The 19,648-nt window shown below is 41.4% G+C and overlaps 1 protein-coding gene across 1 annotated transcript in view; it reads left to right on the top strand.

Moving 5' to 3' along the window:
• polrmt (polymerase (RNA) mitochondrial (DNA directed)) overlaps window positions 1-19,648 on the top strand; it is a 49,904-nt gene that overhangs the window by 10,888 nt on the left and 19,368 nt on the right. The window contains exons 6-15 of the mRNA XM_079574667.1: window positions 517-666; window positions 1,985-2,152; window positions 2,531-2,701; window positions 4,736-4,975; window positions 8,757-9,542; window positions 9,903-10,025; window positions 10,534-10,656; window positions 11,645-11,824; window positions 13,613-13,699; window positions 16,973-17,086. Coding sequence (XP_079430793.1) covers window positions 517-666; window positions 1,985-2,152; window positions 2,531-2,701; window positions 4,736-4,975; window positions 8,757-9,542; window positions 9,903-10,025; window positions 10,534-10,656; window positions 11,645-11,824; window positions 13,613-13,699; window positions 16,973-17,086 — 2,142 coding nt within the window. The remainder of the gene's footprint in view (window positions 1-516; window positions 667-1,984; window positions 2,153-2,530; window positions 2,702-4,735; window positions 4,976-8,756; window positions 9,543-9,902; window positions 10,026-10,533; window positions 10,657-11,644; window positions 11,825-13,612; window positions 13,700-16,972; window positions 17,087-19,648) is intronic.

The raw sequence follows: 19,648 nt of genomic DNA, 5'->3' as shown, positions 1-19,648 counted from the left end.
TTACTCTCACGGACAATTAATGAGAAAAAAAACGCAACATGCTACGACACCTGCAGTGGCTCTTGCGGCACGAGTTACTTAGTTCTGCTTTAAAGATACAAAGATATGCCGAAGAGGGCATGTAGAAAGAGATTGTTTGTAAAAAGGTTGTTGTGCCATTTTCAGAGGACATTATGGGAACATTAAAAAAGCAAATGGTAAAATTCTGTACAATAAAAAGTCCATAGAAGAAAGAGAGTGGGGTTTTTCATTGTTTCAATGTGCATTGCCTGTCAGCTGTCTGCCGATGGTCTGTGTGATCTCTAAAAGATAGAATTGTGTGGCTGCGAAAGTTTAGATTAATTCCCCTCTGGCAGCTGTGGAGATGGGCTTACGATTTGACTTTAGGTGACTGGCCTCATAAGTCTTTATCTGCTTTCTGTCCGGGGCCTGGGCTGATAGAATCACAGCATTGTGCCCCAACAGTGACCCAATACAGACAGCAGTAAAACATCTGTGTCTTTGATTTGTTTTCAGAGGACAGAGCACCACTATCCAAAACTGCACTTCACCAAACGGGAATTACAGGAGCGCTTTTACCAGCAGCTCAGCATGGAGGAGGCCTGCACTGTCACCATCGACTCTGTGGAGGCGTCCAAACCGGTCACGGAAAACATGGACAAAATGGTACACTCAATCAAAAGTCTGTGGGGAGCATTCACCTTTTTGCAACTTAAAAGCCTGGAACTGAAATTTCTCAGCTCATTGATAGTATGCTGGTAACAATTTTAGCCGTGTGTCTGCTGGACCGGAAATTTCTTTGTTGGTAGCATTATTATGAGTCAATTGTACCTCAAACAAAGTGTGGCAAATGTGGTCCTTTTGTAGCGCATGAATTTCTGAGTATGTCAAATAAAAGTAAGTCTCCCTCAGCCCATTCCTGTGCGGAGATATTAATTTTTAAAGAGCCAGAATGCTCAGTCCAGCCACTAGGGGGCAGCTTGTATAAAAAAGTAAAGAATTCCACACATGTCCAGCAGAGGGCACTGACATAAGAGATCAGAATATAAACAGCATATTATAGCCATGTGGTAAATGGTCAGTCTGCGCCAGAGCGGCTGTGTTTACAATAGTAGTTATTTATTAGGCCACAGTCCTTTGCAATATATGCGGCCCGCGACCCGCCGTGGGGGCTGAATTACGGCCCACGACCCAAATGAGTTTGACACCCCTGCTCTAGTTATAACATGATGCAGGCAGTGTGAACATCACTATACAATTTAGTTATGTTCATGAGCAGGACCTTAAATGAAATGACCTTTCTTGAAAAGCAATAATGGATTGATACCTGCTACTTCGACTAACAAGCATAACTTTTCTTCTAGATCTTTCTCTCAAACTGTTGGTAATATGCATGACAAAACTGAGGAAACATAATGTTGAGGCTCTTTCCAACCGTGGCATTTGGAGCTGGCCCTGTACGGTGTGCCTCTGCAGATGGGCTACGTGGGAAGCGAGCAGTCGGAGAGTCTCTGGTGGTTAGGGAGCATTTACAGACAGACAGAGCAGAATAATAATACATTGTAATGGAGGCAGGCCAATGGGGAAAACGCCACCTTTCTATACACAATCGCTGCTGCAGGCACAAAACTATTCACTTATAAAATCTAAATGTACACAATTTTACCCTACAGCTGCAGATTCCCCTATGCACATAGATAGAGGCACTGCTAACTATTATTAAACAATGATTTACTGTGTATTTAGGCGTATTTTTTGTACACAGGATGTCCAAGAAGTGGCCTTGGGGTAACACAGGCTACCCTTCAAATCGGACTGGCCACCCTGAGGCAGCATTTTGTTGGTCAATGAAAAGTTGCTTTTAATTTTAATTATAATACCATTACCATTACAAATAGTGGGAAAATGACCATAAATAAGAATTGCTAGATTGTTAGTTACATTTTTGTTTTAAGTTTGTTTTCGTCCATTTTTTTGCTTTCAGAGGAAGCTGCTTTCAGAGCTGAGGGAACAGTGGCACAAGACTCTTCTTCAGGCTTTTAAGGAGAACAAGAGGATCCTCTCCAACACCAACTCCAGAGACTACAGGCTTAACCTCTATCCGTACATCTGTCTCCTGGAGGACAGCGAGTATGTGGACATCATGGTTCAGGTAAACGACCCTGTGCCCTGGCAGCATGCAACTTGTGTAAAACGTATTAGGAAATGCAGTGCTTTTTTATCATCAACTTTAACTTATTTTTGAATCCCATTGTATGTCTCTTTTATTTATTGAATTGAGGTTTATTGAATTTATTGTTCTTTTTTTGTTTTTTTAAACGGGCATCAATTTAGAAAATCTTGTTGACAAGACTTCAACATAATTGTAGAAAAGTATCAAAGTAGAGTCTGCTTTGATCAATTTCTGTCAGAAACCAATGTCACTTCTGATCAGAGGTGTGCGTTGTGGTTATTTTCTACGTTCTGTATGACGCTCAAAAGTGATTTTCCTGCGTTAAACGTTTTTGAACCCTGTGCTGCTCCTGACCAGTGTGTGGCCAACATGTCGCCCAGTGGAGAGTCCCTGAAGATTTTGGCCCGAGACCTTGGAAGCCGAATCTACACCAAGTACTCGGTGAGGCTGAAGCAGCAAAACCACATTGTGCAGAAGATCAGCAGCATCTACAGCTCGTATGTGGACATTTTAGCCAAAGACACCGAGGTAAGGCCAAAAACAAATCCCTTTTTCAATCGATTCCATCTAATATAAAGCAGTCAGTGTCCTCCTAATTGCTCCTAAAAAGTTCAACATTGTGGATTTTATGGTTATTTTTTTCTGAAATTACCATCACCCTATTCCCACCAGGTAAGGATTAATCCAATCAGAATTTGGACAGCGTTGCCATAGTGACTAGGTGTAACTTTTTTAACTATTAATTATTTTGTACTGTTAAGTCAGCACACACTACACTACATGCCCACATAGAAATAACAGAAATGCTTTTAGCTATTAAAGGGGCTAGATGCAAGTTAGTCATTTTATACTCACTACTGCCACCTCAGGTCTTTTGCGTAACTGCAGCTTCTATATTAAGCTTGTGCATAACGGCACTTCGGACCCGAATTAACACCTTTTTGAGTGACAGTGCAGGATTTTAGAGGCAGCTGTGGTGAACAGGTCTGAGCTCATTCTACATATTAGGACATATCTGCGCCTATGCTGCCAAATGCGCACTTTTTGTCCACATAGAAATGAATGGTGAAGCCAGGCTCCAATACTAAAGTGTGTCGAGGCATGTTATGTCCGTTTCATTACATTTATATATTTTTTTCTTTATCATTAACGTCTAATAAGATGATGTCTGGCCATTGGATGTGTTTCCGAGTCTGACCCCATAATAAGCAGAAACTTAACTGAATTGATAGAGCATTTAGCTCAGAGACCACTCTTATACGACAATTCTGTACATTCATTAATAATATCCATCCAGGTTTTGACCTCATCTATTTGTGGTCGATGCTGAAAATCATGTGAATCCTTCATAATTTGCGATGTTTGAAGGCTGAACACTATAGGAAATATACATTGAGCAAGCTAATGGCCTCTGAAAGGTTTCCTGGAGTAGCTGACTTGCTAATCGTCTGCATTAGTTTGGATTAAATGCTGCCTCTCCATTTTATTTCCACTTTCCAACCTAGCAGGATTCTTTCTGTTACAAATTTGAGGCTCTGACGTTTCAGAATTCATACAAATCCTTTCTTCAAACATTTGTGTGAAGGCATGTTTTCTGTGTCACCAGACTCATATTTATCTGCTTGGATGATAGAGCATTTTATTTCATTTCATTTCTTTGTAAATATTATTAGGATTTTCCACTACAGATGTCTCAGTATTTTAATCATACAACAACACGACCCTGATAAGACAAGCTAAGCCTGCTGTTAACTTTGTGGTGAGTCTTTTCATTAAAATGCTAGTCTGTGTTTTCTCAATGGGAAGTTGGAGCCGATTCCACTGAGTCAGGCTGCACTTTGTTTTGACGCTGCTGCAGCTGCTCACTGGAGAAAACCCTCTTGTTTATTATAATGAGCCCCTGCTCATTATTTTCAGTGGCTCCCTACCTGTAGTTAGTGAAGGTGTTTGCTTCTAAGGTACTTTACATGCAGCCCTTTGTAGTGAAAATTGAGCTTGTTATCCTGTTTTCATGATGTGATAACCTTAAACAATAATTTCAGATTTTGTATGTTAGAAAGGTTTTGTATTTGCATATCTTGCTTCCATTAAGAGGCTAAACACGCTTGTCTCCTGTTTTGTTAAGGTTCTACCTGACTGTGAGAGACAAAAGTGTCTTTTTTCCACCTATTTATTATGCAAAAAGTCATTAACATGCATTGATAAGAAAAACTATTCTTTCTACAACTTTCTCAACAACAAAATAATTATCATAACCAAAACCTAATCATCACTATGCTAAGCCGTTTTTTCTTGCTTCCAGCATAAACTTTAAGCTCAGAGTTTGCAATTTGAATGGTTGCAATTAGGAAAACACAAAGGCGGCAGTTTTTAGGCAGTACTGCAATTAAATATCCTGTCTTCATTTGATCTTGTTTACTTTGCTGTCCCTGTAGTTTAGTTTAGTAAAGTAAATTTTTCAATCTTCTCTTATATTCCTGACAGGTTTAAAAATCTTGAATTTCAACTATCAGTGTTACCTAATCCCACTACTAAAAAATCAAATGTCCTGTGCGTTTTTAGGCGGCCAGGGTCCTCCCCAGGGAGCGCTGGTGCGAACTCGAGGCTGAGCACATGTCTGGGCCCACACTGAAAGGAACAGACAGCTACTGGCCCTACATAGTGACTCTGGAGGTGGGCACATTCCTGGTGGATCTGATGGTGAAAAACCTCAAGATAAACAGCGATATCCTGAACTCCGCGCACGACCGCAAACTCATCCCTATCCTCTACCACATGTACACGTTCAGGAGCACCAGACAGGTAATTAAGACGATGTTAAAAGGGCAGGTTTTCTATATTGAATTATTATTGGAAATACAACTCTAGCTATACTGGTTATGCACTAAATAAATTGTATCGTTAGATATGTATTTTAAGAAGCACTTAAAAATGTTCCCCTGCTCTATCTCTTGCATGTAAATTATTTGTTTAAAATGCCGTGCACTGAGGATCGGACTGCCGGTAACTATGTGATCATAGATTTTCCCATTAGTCCAATTTACATATCCCATTTAAACAAAGATTGGGAAAAATTGTTGGAATATTTCTCTAATTTCTGTTTGTGAATCCTGTTAGTTGCTACATCCTTTCCTTTTAGTTCATTTTAAATGAAAGGGCACATGCAAAACCCTCATCAAAACATACCTCACCTGGTGTTGCACTTTGCTTCATTCAAGCATTGCAGTCATCCTCTTTAGTTAACCTCTTAAAGCAGTACTAAGTAACTTGTTTACCTTAATAAATCCTTTTCGTGTCCCCTGGGGGTAATACAAGTGTTCATGGACTGATTTGGGGGGTCTTTCATCTCCCCCTGGTGTCTCTGGCCAGAAAAACATGCTTGCAACTTTCCCTGCACCGGGTCGGAGGCGCAATACACAATATAATATAATATAATATAATCACGAAGAAGAAGCTAGCAGGCTAACGGGCAAAGCTAACTGTGGGCTAACGCCACTTAAACAGTATTTACAGCCAAGTTTGAGTGAAAAAAAAAAAGATCTCCATTGTGTAATTGGATGTACAATATCCCTCTCTCCCTTTGTCTTTTCTGTCAGCGTAGTATTTACTCTTGTGGACAATTAATGAGTAAAAAAACAACGTGCTACGACACCTGCAGTGGCGTTTATGACCTCTAGGGGCATGAGTTGCTTAGTACTGCTTAATCCCCGCCTCAACGGAACACATTTTCTCCAGTTCGGCTTTACCCAAATCTAAAAGCCTTTTGACTGGAGCTTAGAGCCTATACACCTAAGTAACGCCTTATTTGAAATCGAACACCTACAAATGTGATCAAAGATTTTTCCTTGCGTTATTGTCACTTTATCGCGTTTCGGTTGCGTTTTCATCCTCATCTCTGTCTTCTTTTTGATGCTATTTCAACACTTTTTTCAAGAAGCTTTTAGATTTGGGTAAGGTCAAACTGGGGGGTTAAGAGGTCAAGTTGTTTCTTCTTCTCCAGCTGAAGTTTTGTAATTTCTTGGATTTTGATGAGAGAACAGAGAACTGTCTGATTTTTAAAAGTCAGAATCAACCACTAGTCTCTGCAAACTGCTTTCATTATTGCACCCTGATACATTTTGGGGGGAATTATTAGCAGGCCATTAGCTGAAAATGGTGGCTTGTATCTGGTTGTGTGTAATTCCCCCTTCTGACAACGGAGGGCGCTCCAAGCAACATTCACCCATTGACATGAAATGTAAACATGGAGATGCTCAAATATCGGTTTATAAGCCATAACTATAGCCACTTTAAATTAAAATACCTTACCTGATATGTCACTTATGGTCTGATAAAATGACGCTGTTTCTCATGATTTGAAATAGTTGCTTTCTGCTGTTTCGGCTTGCTGGTTTTGTATATTGACTTTGTATTAATCGGCCGTGACCCACTGAATCACTCGTCTGTCACCTCTCTGAATAAGGAGAGGCTTGACACATTTGACCTTCACTCTGGACCCTGTCAGTCGCCTCAAAGCCCCGTTACCCTCCGCTCCGGTGTGCAAAGTGTGAATTATCAAACCACTTCCCACCGAGTGAATTGGCAGGGGGCAGTGAAGTTAGATGAATAGGGTCCCGGCTAATCCCTCTTTTACTGTCCCCTTAATTGGCTCTCTGATTTGTTGCCGTGGGGCCTGACTGAAGGCTGGACAAGTCAAAGGAGGGAAAAAGATTGAACTTTGTGAAAAGGTGATGTCAGTGCAGTTTTCAACAAAGGCAGATTTTCAAATTAATCGACATTATCCCACAAATATATTTCTCTACCTTTGTCTGTTCTGTCCATTTTCTTATTCTCTTGGTGGAGGTCAGGCCAACGGGGGAGCATCCTAATGATTTTACAGCGCAGCGGGAAAGTCTGACTCATGCAGGCTTGACTGAAGGATTATTTTTCCCCCCCGTCAAATTGCACTTTTTTTTCTTCATCAAATTGTCGCATACAGTGCCCTGTGACCTGTACAGTTAAAAACTAGAGTAATTTAAACTTTGGCTTGTTAACATTTATGTCATGGTCAATTACAGTTTTATCTTTAGTGTGAACTTGCACCAGAGATCCATTTAGTAGATACATTAATTACAGAACATAATCCTTAATGTCATTACGTCTAGTCTGTTCTTTCGACAAATGGTTTCTCTTCTGTCTTCAAGTTTATAGGATAATTTATCCGGACATTTTAGCTTGTAAAATCCGAGCAATACAAATTATTTCTTCATGATAATTATATCGTTTACTTGGGTCTAAGCTCCATAATTGGTGAGGATAGTTTGTACTTAAAGAGGGGGTATTATGCTTTTTTCAATCACATAGCTCCAGTCTATAGCACACTACAATGATGACGAAACCTTCTGTTAGTCTGTAAATGCAGTAAATTAGAATAACTGCCTTGTATAAAATTGCTCTCTCAAGCGAATGTCTTGAAATAGGCCTCTGTCTCTTTAAGAACCTCTGCCCGTTTCCGACACGCTCCCTCCACAGGCTGTCTGTGGCATCAGTGGGGAGGGGGTTCTGCTGAGGAGCAGTGGTTGGTTACTCGGCTGGTGACGAAAGCTCGGAGGCGTCTCCAGGAGGTGGAGGCGTTCCTAGGTGGACTCAGGCAAAGCTGTCCCTAAAATGGCTGCCATCAGAGTTTTTACAGATTACTCAAAAATACGTGAATGTGCCAAGGCAACACTTCAGGCAGGTTTTTAATGAGGTAATGACATAATAACATGAAAAGTCATTAATAATTGGTGGTTGATGTATCACTTAAAAGGATTGTAATCGTTTTAAGGTTTAAACTTTAAAGCAGTACTAAGTAACTTGTTTACCTTAATAAATCCTTTTCGTAGTCCCTCCGGGGGTAATACATGATTGGATGATTGGGGGGCCAGAAAACCACAATTGCAGCTTTCCTGCACCAGGTCAGAGGGCCCAATATACACTAATAAAAACACGATGAAGAAGCTAGCAGGCAAAGCTAACTGCGGGCTAGCGCCTCTTAAAAAGTATTTACAGCCAAGTTTGAGTGGAAAAAAAAAAATCTCCATTGTGTATTTGGATGTACAATATCCCTCTCTCCCTTTGTCCTTTCTATCGTAGTGTAGTGTTTACTCTCGCTGACAATTAATGAGTAAAAAAAGCACAACATGCTACGACACCTGCAGTGGCGCCTATGGCCTCTAGAGTCATGAGTGACTTAGTACTGCTTTCAGATATACCTAAATACCTAAACCGCTTCATTGCTGCAGGGTAGTCTGGCAAGAGCAGTGATCAGCTCCTGGAGAGCCGTCTCCAGATCTTGAGCGAGGGTCAGGAATATCTAGCTGAAGGATTAGACACAGGGAGAACCCACAAACTCCACACAGAGGCCCACACGAGATAATAATCAAAGAATGCTTATCGCTCAGCCACTGTGCCATGAGTGATGGATTCTATTTTCAGCTTTTCATCGAGGGTCACACGCGAATATAGCTCTTCCTATTCGCAGATGTGATGATAGAATAGCTGCAGAGCTCACATTTTATTACCCACCTGTCCTTGTGTATTAAATTGATGTCTTTTTTTGCAGGTCGGCTTCATTAAACCTCACCCCATCCTCTCCCAGATCCTGCAGGACGCCGTGGACACCAAGTTGACTTTTGACTCGTACGTGATCCCAACGCTGTGCCCTCCTGTGCCCTGGACTTCGGTCAAGTTCGGGGCGTACCTGCTCACCCCCACCAAATTCATGCGCACTGTAGACGGAGCCACCCAGCACGAGTCTTTGCTGGAGAGGAGCCAGAACCTACAGCCGGTCATGGACTCTCTAAACCAGCTCGGGAACTGTGCTTGGAAAGTTAATAAGCCGCTTTTGGATATTATAATCTCAATTTTCAACGACAAAGGTAGTGATAAATTAGATATCCCTCCCCCTATGTCAGAAGCACCTAAGATCCCCCATTTTAACCCCCAAGATCCATCATATACGGCCACTGAGAAGGCCCAAGTCAAAAGAGAGGTTGTCACTGCCAGAAAGAAATGCGGCGAGATGCACAGTTTACGAATGGACGCACTTTATAAACTGTCTATTGCCAATTACATGCGCGACGAGATCTTCTGGTTTCCTCACAGCATGGACTTCAGAGGTCGGACCTACCCCTGTCCGCCGTATTTTAACCACTTGGGGAGCGATGTCACACGGGCCATTCTTTTGTTTGCGGAAGGAAAGACCCTCGGTCCTAAGGGTCTGGACTGGTTAAAGATCCACTTAGTCAATCTGACAGGACTAAAGAAAAGGAGCTCTCTACAGGGGCGGCTGGAGTACGCCAACTCCATCATGGAGGATATACTGGACTCTGCCGACAACCCTCTGAATGTGAGTGGCTTTTTTGATCAGTGTAATGGATTCATACTGTGCAGTTGAAGATGTTCATAGGCTCAAAATAAGCTGTTATGTTGTTCTTTTGGAGCTTACAGTGTTCAATATTAAAAGTCTCACAATTAAGACTGCACCTAAGTTGGTGGTTTTATTGCTGAATAACGCAGAAAAAAGCAGATTCAGCATAGACGTTTCAGTACAGCTAATGCAAAGTTACAACAATTTTAACTCTTTGAAATGTAGCAATAATAACTGTCTTGTCAAAGCATATTTTTAGGTATAATGGTATTTTCGACAAATCTGTGAAAGGAGGCCATAGCCATGTTTGAATATACCATTTGACTTGCTTGTTTCCAGGGAAAGAACTGGTGGATGACTGCTGATGAGCCGTGGCAGGCGCTGGCGTGTTGTATGGAAATAGCCAACGCAGTGAGATCGCCTGATCCCGAAGTATTCATTTCCCATTTTCCTGTTCACCAGGTAAACATCTTATTTACCAGCTGCATTAGGCCCACAGTTCACATTGTGTTAACACTACATTACACTTCATTTATGAATCAATTAATCAGGCAAAGCTACTGACTTTTTCTGAAGCGTTGGAAACCAATCATGCCCAACGTTATTGTGAGCTTTGGCTGAAAATCTAATTATATTAAGTACATGGTAAATGTTTGCATTTAGTAATTGTCTATTCAATCGTGTCAAATTTGTTCAAGTGCTGCTCAGTTTTCAGTTAAAAAAAGAAAAATTAAATGTCTTGGCTATAAATGGTTTAATTATCTAGTGTTGGGTCTTGGGACAAACCAATCTCGTCATTAAGTGCTTTAATCAATTATTTCCACTGAGCTGTTTCACAATAATTGTACTAATCTGCTCTGTTCTTTTGTTCTTTGTTAAATCATGATTTCTGTATGTAGTTTCTCATTTTTCAGTAGTTCATTTATTTTCATGCCTCCACATTCATCTTTTCTTACCTCTTCTGCTGCAGGATGGCTCCTGTAATGGGCTGCAGCACTACGCCGCTCTGGGCAGAGATGTTATAGGTGCCACATCTGTCAACCTCATGCCCTGCGACCTGCCCCAGGACGTCTACAGTGGAGTGGCGCAGCAGGTCTGCAGTTCACAACCGTTTTAAAATGTGTTCAGTCTTGTCTCTACTTGATATTAGCCCTGATATTATGGCTCTAGCACATATTGTTAAGGGGAGGATGAACTTTTGGCCATCATAACTTCAAACAGCAAATTCATTGAATAGAGTTTTGAAAAAAGTAAAAACGTTTTGTGTCTTCGCCATGTATTTAATTAGTGTCAATAAAAGTGCTTCTTGTTGTCGGCAAACGTCTCACAAATATCGCAAGAATTTATCTTGCTGGCAAGCTTATACGTAATTCAAAGAAAGCATACTTAATATTCTGATGGTTCATCAGATTGCATAGTTAGACCTGTCTCTCACTTGAAGTTTTCCTGTGCACTAGGTCTGCATGTAATTTGCTCACTTGATATGCTACGCACCTTAGCCTCAAAGTTAAACTATATCAGAAAGCTCAAAGGGCAAGTGTGCAAAGTATGCAATCAAAGCAGCGGTCTCACTGTGACGTCCCATTATTGAACAATTACAGCACAGGAAGAATCTATATCTGCTAATTTGGATGCTCTGCAAATGGGACATTTTATCAGGATTTTAGTAATACAGTAAACTTATCTTGGAACCCAGCTGGTGAGATCTAGGCCATCAAAAGGCATCTTAAAATCTCGGAAGTTTTTAAACTTGGAGTTGGGAGTATAAGGTGTAGGTTTATGCGTCATAGCTCTTAGCATTTCAGTGAATTGTGTGTGTCCTGGCTATTTGGTCATAGTTAATCAGTTTGGTCGGTTAAGATTTACAAACTCAAGCAATGTATTGGTGGAAAGCTTGGAGTACCCCCTGTATACAATCATTTTATTTTAAATCTATTCTGCCATGGCTAATACCAAAGGAAATATTGAGTTAATGATATATATATATATATGATATATATATTTATATTGTTTGAACTTCATACGACTTGTTGACCTTTACGACGGACAGTACTACACTTCATTTTGTCTTTGTTTTTCAGGTGGAGGAACTGCGGGCGCGGGATGCAGAGAAGGGCCTAAAAATCGCTCAGGTCCTGGAGGGCTTCATCAGTCGGAAGGTGGTCAAGCAGACGGTGATGACTGTGGTGTACGGGGTCACGCGCTACGGGGGACGCCTGCAGATCGAGAAGAGACTCAAGGAGATTGATGAGTTCCCCAAGGTACAGTGAGAGAGGGAGAAAGAGAGATATGCGGGAGGGCTTCCTTTGAATGTGAGTTGTCTTATTTTTAGCCTGGCATGACGGAGAGGCCCTTTAGCAGGGGATCAGCTCCATATGGACTTCCTGTCGTTCCTTATTATAAGTACATGTTCCTACCATGTTATTACCCCATTTCTTTTATACATAATTGGAACCTTAAGCAAGTGGGATTTAGCTTCCTGCAGTCTAGTAAATACTGATTATTCATTTTTATTCAAAAGGTCTATACAAATTATTTAAAGCAGTACTAAGAAACTTTTTTACCTTAGTAAATCTTTTCGTAGTCCATCAGGGAGTAATACTGTTAATGGGATGATTCAGGGGTCTTTCATCTCCCCCTGGTGTCTCTGGGCAGAAAACCATGATTGGAACTTTCCCTGCGCTGGCCTGGAGCACCAATACACACTAGTAGAATCACGAAGAAGAAGTTAACTGTGGGCTAGCACCACTTTAGCAGTATTTACAGCCAAGTTTGAGTGACAAAAATGATCTTAACGTCCTATATCCCTCTCTCCCTTTGTCTTTTCTGTCAGCGTAGTATTTACTCTCAAAGATAATTTAATGAGTAAAAAAACGCAACATGCTACGACACTTGCAATGGCGCCTATGGCCTCTAGGGGCATGAGTTACTTAGTTCTGCTTTAAGGTGATTTACTTTGAGGTGGGCGGGGCATTTACCTGAAATATGTGAGATCCCCCCAAAAAGGGTGATTGAAACTGAAGTTCATTGGAGACTCAGGCTATGACACAGGGACTATCTTGCAGTGGTAAACATGCAACTGCAGCAGTTAATCTCATTGTATGTGTTGAAGGGATTGGCTGGGTCATGCCTCTGCGTATCCTCTGCCTCACAGCTAGAGAATTGGGCCAAATGACTTCTGCATAATGTCTATAATTGTTAAAACGGGGAATTAGTGGGAAGTGTAATTGTGACTGATTGCGCTCGGATAGGTGGAGGCAGAGGCAGCCGCTGTTGTGGGAAAGATTGTATTTCTGCTGGAGAAATGAAGCTCCAATGCATGAGTATAGTTCCTGCTTTTGAAAAATATCATTACGTCCATTCAATTATCATCAACAATCAACATGCTTACTAGAGGTTGACTGATATTTCGGCTGAGAGTGGTACAGATTTTCTGTTTTTTACATTTGAAAGAGCTCAGTCACTCACTACTCCCTTGGCCTCAGGGGAACTGAGAAACATTGCAATGGAAATTGGTCACAAGTTTTACACCTCAGATCATATTTTATACATTTAATGTTGCAGACTTTTGCTTATAATTTTGGAACTATAAGTCATACAAGACTATAATGGCATCAGCCAAAAAAAATCCTCCAAAATCGGCATCGGCCTTAGAAAAACCCTTATCGGTCGACTCTAATGCCAACATCAAAATACCCTGTCTACCTGGGATCTTATTTGGTGTAACACGACTTCTGGATATGTTTAAAATATGCACGTTTGATTTAAAAACATGATTCACAGATCGAATAGCAATAGAGAAATATAGCACTATGAAAAGCTGAAGTGCTAACCACTCTGACACTATGAACCCAAAACAGAGGCAGGCTAATCTCACAGTAATTGCTGATCACAGAAGCCGCTTGAGATGGCTTTATTTTACATCATGTTTGACCGTTTGCCCCTGACAAATTGAGCATATGCATGCAATTAATGTTTCCATTAATTAGATTTATAATGACAGGACATCCCTTATGAATACATAGGTTTAACTCTTTGTTCTCTTCCAGGACTATGTGTGGGACGCATCTCATTACCTGGTACGGCTTGTCTTCAGCGGCTTAAAAGAAATGTTTACAGGCACAAGAGAAATCCAGGTTTGTACAATACATGGGTATTTCCAGATTAATATAATATAATCATCAAGACATACTTGGTGTTTTGTTTCATTCATGCATTGCTGAACAATAGTCTCAGTCACTCCTTTCCAAGAGCTCAAAACACTTGGGGCCCGATCTTGTGCATCAAAACGGAGACGATAGCGTGACATTTAGCGCTCAGTCGGAGCGCACTTTGTGATCTTGCCACTCCAGACTTAGCGCATTTAAGTGGGTTGAGACATACACATTTTCCTCCAACCAGATCGACTCCGCGTCCAGGAGAGTGGTTGTGTGGGAGTGGGGGGTGAACATGTGCTTTTGTTTTGCTTCGCGTTCACGCCAAGCGCGGGCCGATCCACGCCACAGCGGGCGCTGTAGCTCTTTTTCTCTCGAGACGTGAACATCGTTTAGCTCACGACGGGGTAAATCAAGTTTTTAGTTTGACCTGTGAGAGCCTAAGGCTTAAGAAAGAACGCAAGACAGCGCAATGTAAATGAGGAAGTGAATGTCAGCCGTGTTTCCATCAGTGCAGTCACCTCCTCTTGTGATGCCCCCTCACAGGTGGCGGAGGCGAATGGCACATATAGCGCCGCCACTCGGAAAATATTTCGCCAAGAGTCTGCGCCGCCCCGTGCGCCGCCACAAGATCTGGCCCTTGATGTCATGAGGTGGTCTCTGTGTTTAGGTTAGGTTTAGGTTTTTATGTGTGGAGTTTGCTCGTCCTTCCCGGTTTTGGGTGAGTTTTCCCCATCAACCAAAACATGCACAGTAGGGTAAAACCTTACTCCAATTCAGGAGATGGGTCAACGCTGGAGCTGCACTGTTATCACCCTCTGCTCCGAACAGGTTCCCCATGAGGACAATAAAGTATACCACAAAAAATAACAGTAGATATGTCAAAGTTATAAAAGACAAAATGCCATAAATGTATGAAATGCTCAGGTGTAGAAAAAAAGTTTGAAATGTGTGAATAGCCGCACATTTACATCCAATATGACTTTGTAATGTAACAAACTCGCGTCACTCCTGACCCAGTCCTGAATGTAGGCTACCTTTTTATTAATGACTTTTGTACCTCACTATTACCCTGCCGTAGACTCTCATTCATCACATGGTCCATTTATAGATTCTGGATGTGCACCTGGTCTGGGATAGCTAATAGAACCGCCACCCGCTGGCAGTGTGCACCCTTTAGGGACTGTGCAGGGATGGCCCGGTCCACTATGAAAAATCCCCTTCCCTACAACTATGGCGCTCTCTCATGTGTGCACCTGCTGCTCTGAAGTGGGTCACTTCCACGTGCTCAGACAAGGGAACCTAATGTTGTAAAATCCCGACCTTTGTATCAGAGTGATTGTTTTGGAGGGAGAAGGAAACAGTTGAAAGATTTTCTGCTTAATTTAGTCCATAATCCATCACTGGACCTGCTCTGTGCTGCTCTGCACTTGAACCTGGGACCATCGATTTGCTAGCATGCCGTTTGTGGAAAGTGAACGCTTGTCTTGTTCTTAAAGGATCTGTATCATGCTATTTTAGCCATCCCAAAGTATAGTATAGGCATTTATATGATATATTGTACCTCTTCCGCTATGGAGCACTATTTTTTGTGAGAAATATAAGTATTTTCTGGGGGTATTTTTCCAAACGCGGAAGACAAGACGCTTTGATTCAGTTAACTCCGCTCCCTCTCTCCGAGCGGATCTGCCCATGCATTATTAGCAGTAAAATAAATATAAATATCACAGCAATAAGTGAAGTTACTTCACAATACAGTTATAAGGAGTTGACATCTGCAACACAGCTTCATAAATGGCTAACACACATGCTAACATTTGTTTTGACTCACCACCGCTCTGTCCTGGCCTCTCCATCACATTGGGGACTCCCGTTGGTTATAAAAGTTAATCCACTTTGATTCTGGCGAAGGTTTACCAAACATCCATCAGAGACAGTCACAGAAAACACTATTTTGGCTGATAGTCGCTGAATCCCGGAAAGAAATTCCAAATTCTGGCGAGTGGCCTCTTCTTTAGAAGGTTGAAAAAAGTCCAGCACCTCTCGTAGCCAAACACGCTTTTCTCCGCAACATTATCGTTAGGTAAGAATAAAGAACAGGTGTGTCCAGAATAGTTTAGAAAGAGCTCCTTCTTCACATCCTTCAGTGCAAACATGACAACTGTTCAGACGCTCAGGTTTGTTCTGCGTTTGTTTTCAGCCCTGACCTGGAAGGGCTTCCTTTTTTTTTTGAAAGCTGTTTTATAAATTAAAATTAGGCTGTAAGGCACTACATTACAGACGTCGGGCTCTTCCTGTTTGACACTATGCCGCAAAAAACCGTCAGAGTGTCACAACTCAGTCGTTTTCCAGCAGAGGGTTGAGCAGCTGCTCAGAGAGCAGGATTCAGGAGGATTGCTGAGAACTGCGTGAATGAAGCCACAAACCACTCTGGGGGTGTTTTTGATAAGGAAATAGCATAACAACATGGCTAAAAGCTCCAAAAAGTCGATTTTGCCTGATATAGGACCTTTAATATTATTCATGCATCATTGTTTGTTCATATTTCAAAACTTAAAATATCTGTGCTTCTGTATCGAAACCAGTGTTATAAGCCTCAGTTATGCAAATGTCCGTTTACTCATGCAACAAATTTCGGCATCCCCATCACTTTGCACCCACACTGTTTTGCCAAATTTCCCCTTCCTTCGTATCCGCCATATTGATCGGAGCAGTCAGTCAGTCCAGCTATCTATCTAGTTAATCTCTCCCTCCCTTTGCTTTGCAGCTATCTTCCTCTCACTGTGCCTGGGATCGGGCTGACGTCTATAGCCGTGATGAATGGGGCTGCTATGGGCGAGGCTGTTACATTGGTTTGCTAGGGCATATATTTATCTTCGCAGCAGCTCATTGTGTGAAAATATCCTTGTGGGATTTTGTCAGGACTTTCATTCACATAAAGCTGTGCCAGACACTTGCGCAAGCAGCACTTGCGTTTTTAAATTAAGCAACAATTTCTCACCTGTTCTCTTCCCCTCCATAACAATGGCTTATGAAACAGTGCAGAGTCAATGCATTTAGATCATCTGTTTGCGCCTTCAGGGAGTTCTTGCTTAAACCAAACACAGAACATTATCTTTTTATAGCCAGATTTATGAGATGTTTAACGCAGTGGTAGGAACACTATGAACAGAGATGTTTCAAATTTGTGGCCTTGTTTGAACATGCCTGCTCGATATGCTCTTGAACTCCTGTATTTGTTCTTGCCGTTTCCAGGACTGGCTGACGGAAAGTGCCAGGCTCATTTCCAAGTCGGGACACACTGTGGAGTGGGGGACTCCCCTGGGATTACCCATAATTCAGCCGTACCATCGCAAACGCAACCAAGTGGTAAGTATTGTACAGATCATGCAGTATGCATGTCACACAGCATGGTATATTTGACACGGGCTTAAAGGGTACAGACCACGCAATATCGTCTTTTGGAGGCTTTAACCACGGTATAACATTGTTCCCTCATTAAAACTATACATGGAGTAGTATTTTGCTTCATTCACGGAGCTTTCAGTGATCCTGCTTACTTTTGTTGAGCTTTGTTCTTCCGCAGAAGCGTAAAAGAACACGGAATTCCTCTCTAAAGCCATAAACCATCACTAGGCCCCTTCTAAGAATATCTGGAGCATTTTTAGCCAACTACTTACATGCAGTTAGCTCTAAATGGAGGCTCGCAAGTACCGCACAAGAAATGAGATGTCACAAGAGCTCATACACTGTCTTTTCCATATGTAGACATTGGTTTAAGTAACGTGAAATATCAAGGCACAATACGTTCACTGTGTTTTAGCCAAAAGGTATATTTTTTACAATGCTGACAGAAATTCATAGTCTTGACATTTTATGCTCTCGTTCCCTGCCACTGTGTTCGGGCTCTTTTATCTTCTCTGCTCTAAAAATCAAAACTGTCCAAATGTGACCTTTTCAACGCACCCTTTTGACTCACTAGGTCTTAGCAGTAACTTTTAAAAGGTCCAAAACGTCCAGTCTACTGTTATTTTGCCACTTTTCATAAATTGGTAATGTTGGTTTGAAATAGGCGGAAGTCTCTTGAAATCTGTGCAAATATAGCAGCCCTTTCCTTGTTCTTTGATTTAGCTAAATTCCTGTCATTTGCTCTTTACTGTCCATGTTGTAGGACTGTTAAAGTATGTCCTACTAAACCTTTATCAAAAAGCTGGCATCCTATAGTGAAAGGGAATGTCCTGGTTGTCTGTTCCAAGTCTTGATAGGCCTGATGCAGCGCTGATGGTGTTTTGAGATTGCGCTATAAGTGGTCAAACCGAAGCAGAGCTAACACCTTCAATATAGTTTCCCGTTGCTATTCAGACTATGATTGTGGTTTGTCTTGGAGATAAGACTTCTATGTCCAGGCACACGTCCTTTTAGTGGGCTTTATATGAGCGCACATGGTAAAGTATTTATGCGTTTTGACCTCTACAGGCTGCTGTGTGTGTGAAATGTTAAGTCTGGCATATGCTTCAGGGTATGGAGTCCCGCGTGCAGCCAGACCTTTGGTTTGACATCAAGCGGGAGTCTGCTTTGGGGTGGCTGGGACACCTCATAAGCAGGTGCAGAAGAAGCCGAGTGACAGATGGCTGTGTTCCCTGGGGGCCTCCTGATTTTTTTTCTTTAACGTACAGGGATATGTGGAAGCTGATTAGCCTGTGCCTTTTTCGGGACCCCTGGATGAGTACACAAGTGAATGAAGCTGTGACATCCTGGAACTGTCGCAGAGGTTTTAGCTCATGCTTCACAGATAACTTTCTTCATCCCCGGCTTAATTTCCCTAATCCAGTTGCATCACTGGGCAACAAAAAAAATCAAAGTAACTTGCAGAAAGGTCACCTCTTTTACTGTATAGTGGGATTAAATTCAATCTCCCAGCGTCCTCTCAGCCTCTTAAATTCAAGGTTGGGATTTGGAAGGGTCGTTAGTAATTATGAACAGAGGATGAACTGAGTTTCAAACATATTAGATTCAATGCACGAGAAGCATAGGTGGTTAGCCGAAAACGAACAGGTAAGGATTGTTTGTTTATTTACTTTTAGTAATGTGTAAAACAAAAGGGGACAAATTACCTGCAGCTTCTTAATAGTTTATTATAGCAGTGATATAGGGCTAGGAAAAAAAAATCGATTTTATTTAAAAATCGAGTTGGTAGGTCAAATCGATTCATTTTTTTTTAAACAAAATTTTGGATTTTTTTTTTTGGGGGGGGGGCTTTTTTTTTTTTTTGCACTCTGCTCTCTGCTCAGATGAAGAAGGTCCTGCTGCTGTACAAATGTGCCAAGAAGAAAAGAGCCCATCTACGGATTTTATGTTATTACAGTACAGTATACAGTAATACAGTATGTTTAACCATCTTTGTTGCACATTGCACAGTGACTTTTCAGTTAGAGAAAGGGTTTGCCTTTGCAATTCTGTTTATGTTGATGCACTTTAAAGAGACTAGATGCAAGTTGGTCATTTTATGCTCACTACTGCCACATCAGGTCTTACGCGAAACTGCAGTTACTTTTTGAGTGACAGTGCAGGATTTTAGAGGCAGTTGTGGTGAATAGGTCTGGGCTCATTCTACACATTAGGACATGGCTGGAACATGTAGGGGGATTAACATGTTTAAACTCTGTATAGTCCCTTATCCCCTATTTAGATAAACAAATATATATATATATATATATATAAATAAATATATATATTTTTTAAATATAATTTTGTTTGGGGGTTTTGTTTTTAAATGGGGGGAAAAATCGAATCGGAAAAAAATCGCATATTTTTTGTGGGGGAAAAATCTACAGTGATACAGAAGTACAGTTTTTTTTTAATTTTTAAATAGTGTAGTTGGGCTGCACAATTTAAAAAAAAATCAACCAGCATTTTTTCTGGATTTGTGAT

This window comes from Gobius niger, assembly GCF_951799975.1.
Source record: "Gobius niger genome assembly, chromosome: 17".
NCBI lineage: Eukaryota > Metazoa > Chordata > Actinopteri > Gobiiformes > Gobiidae > Gobius > Gobius niger.
Note: the sequence above shows the minus strand (reverse complement) of the source record. Positions and strands in the feature narration are given on the sequence as shown.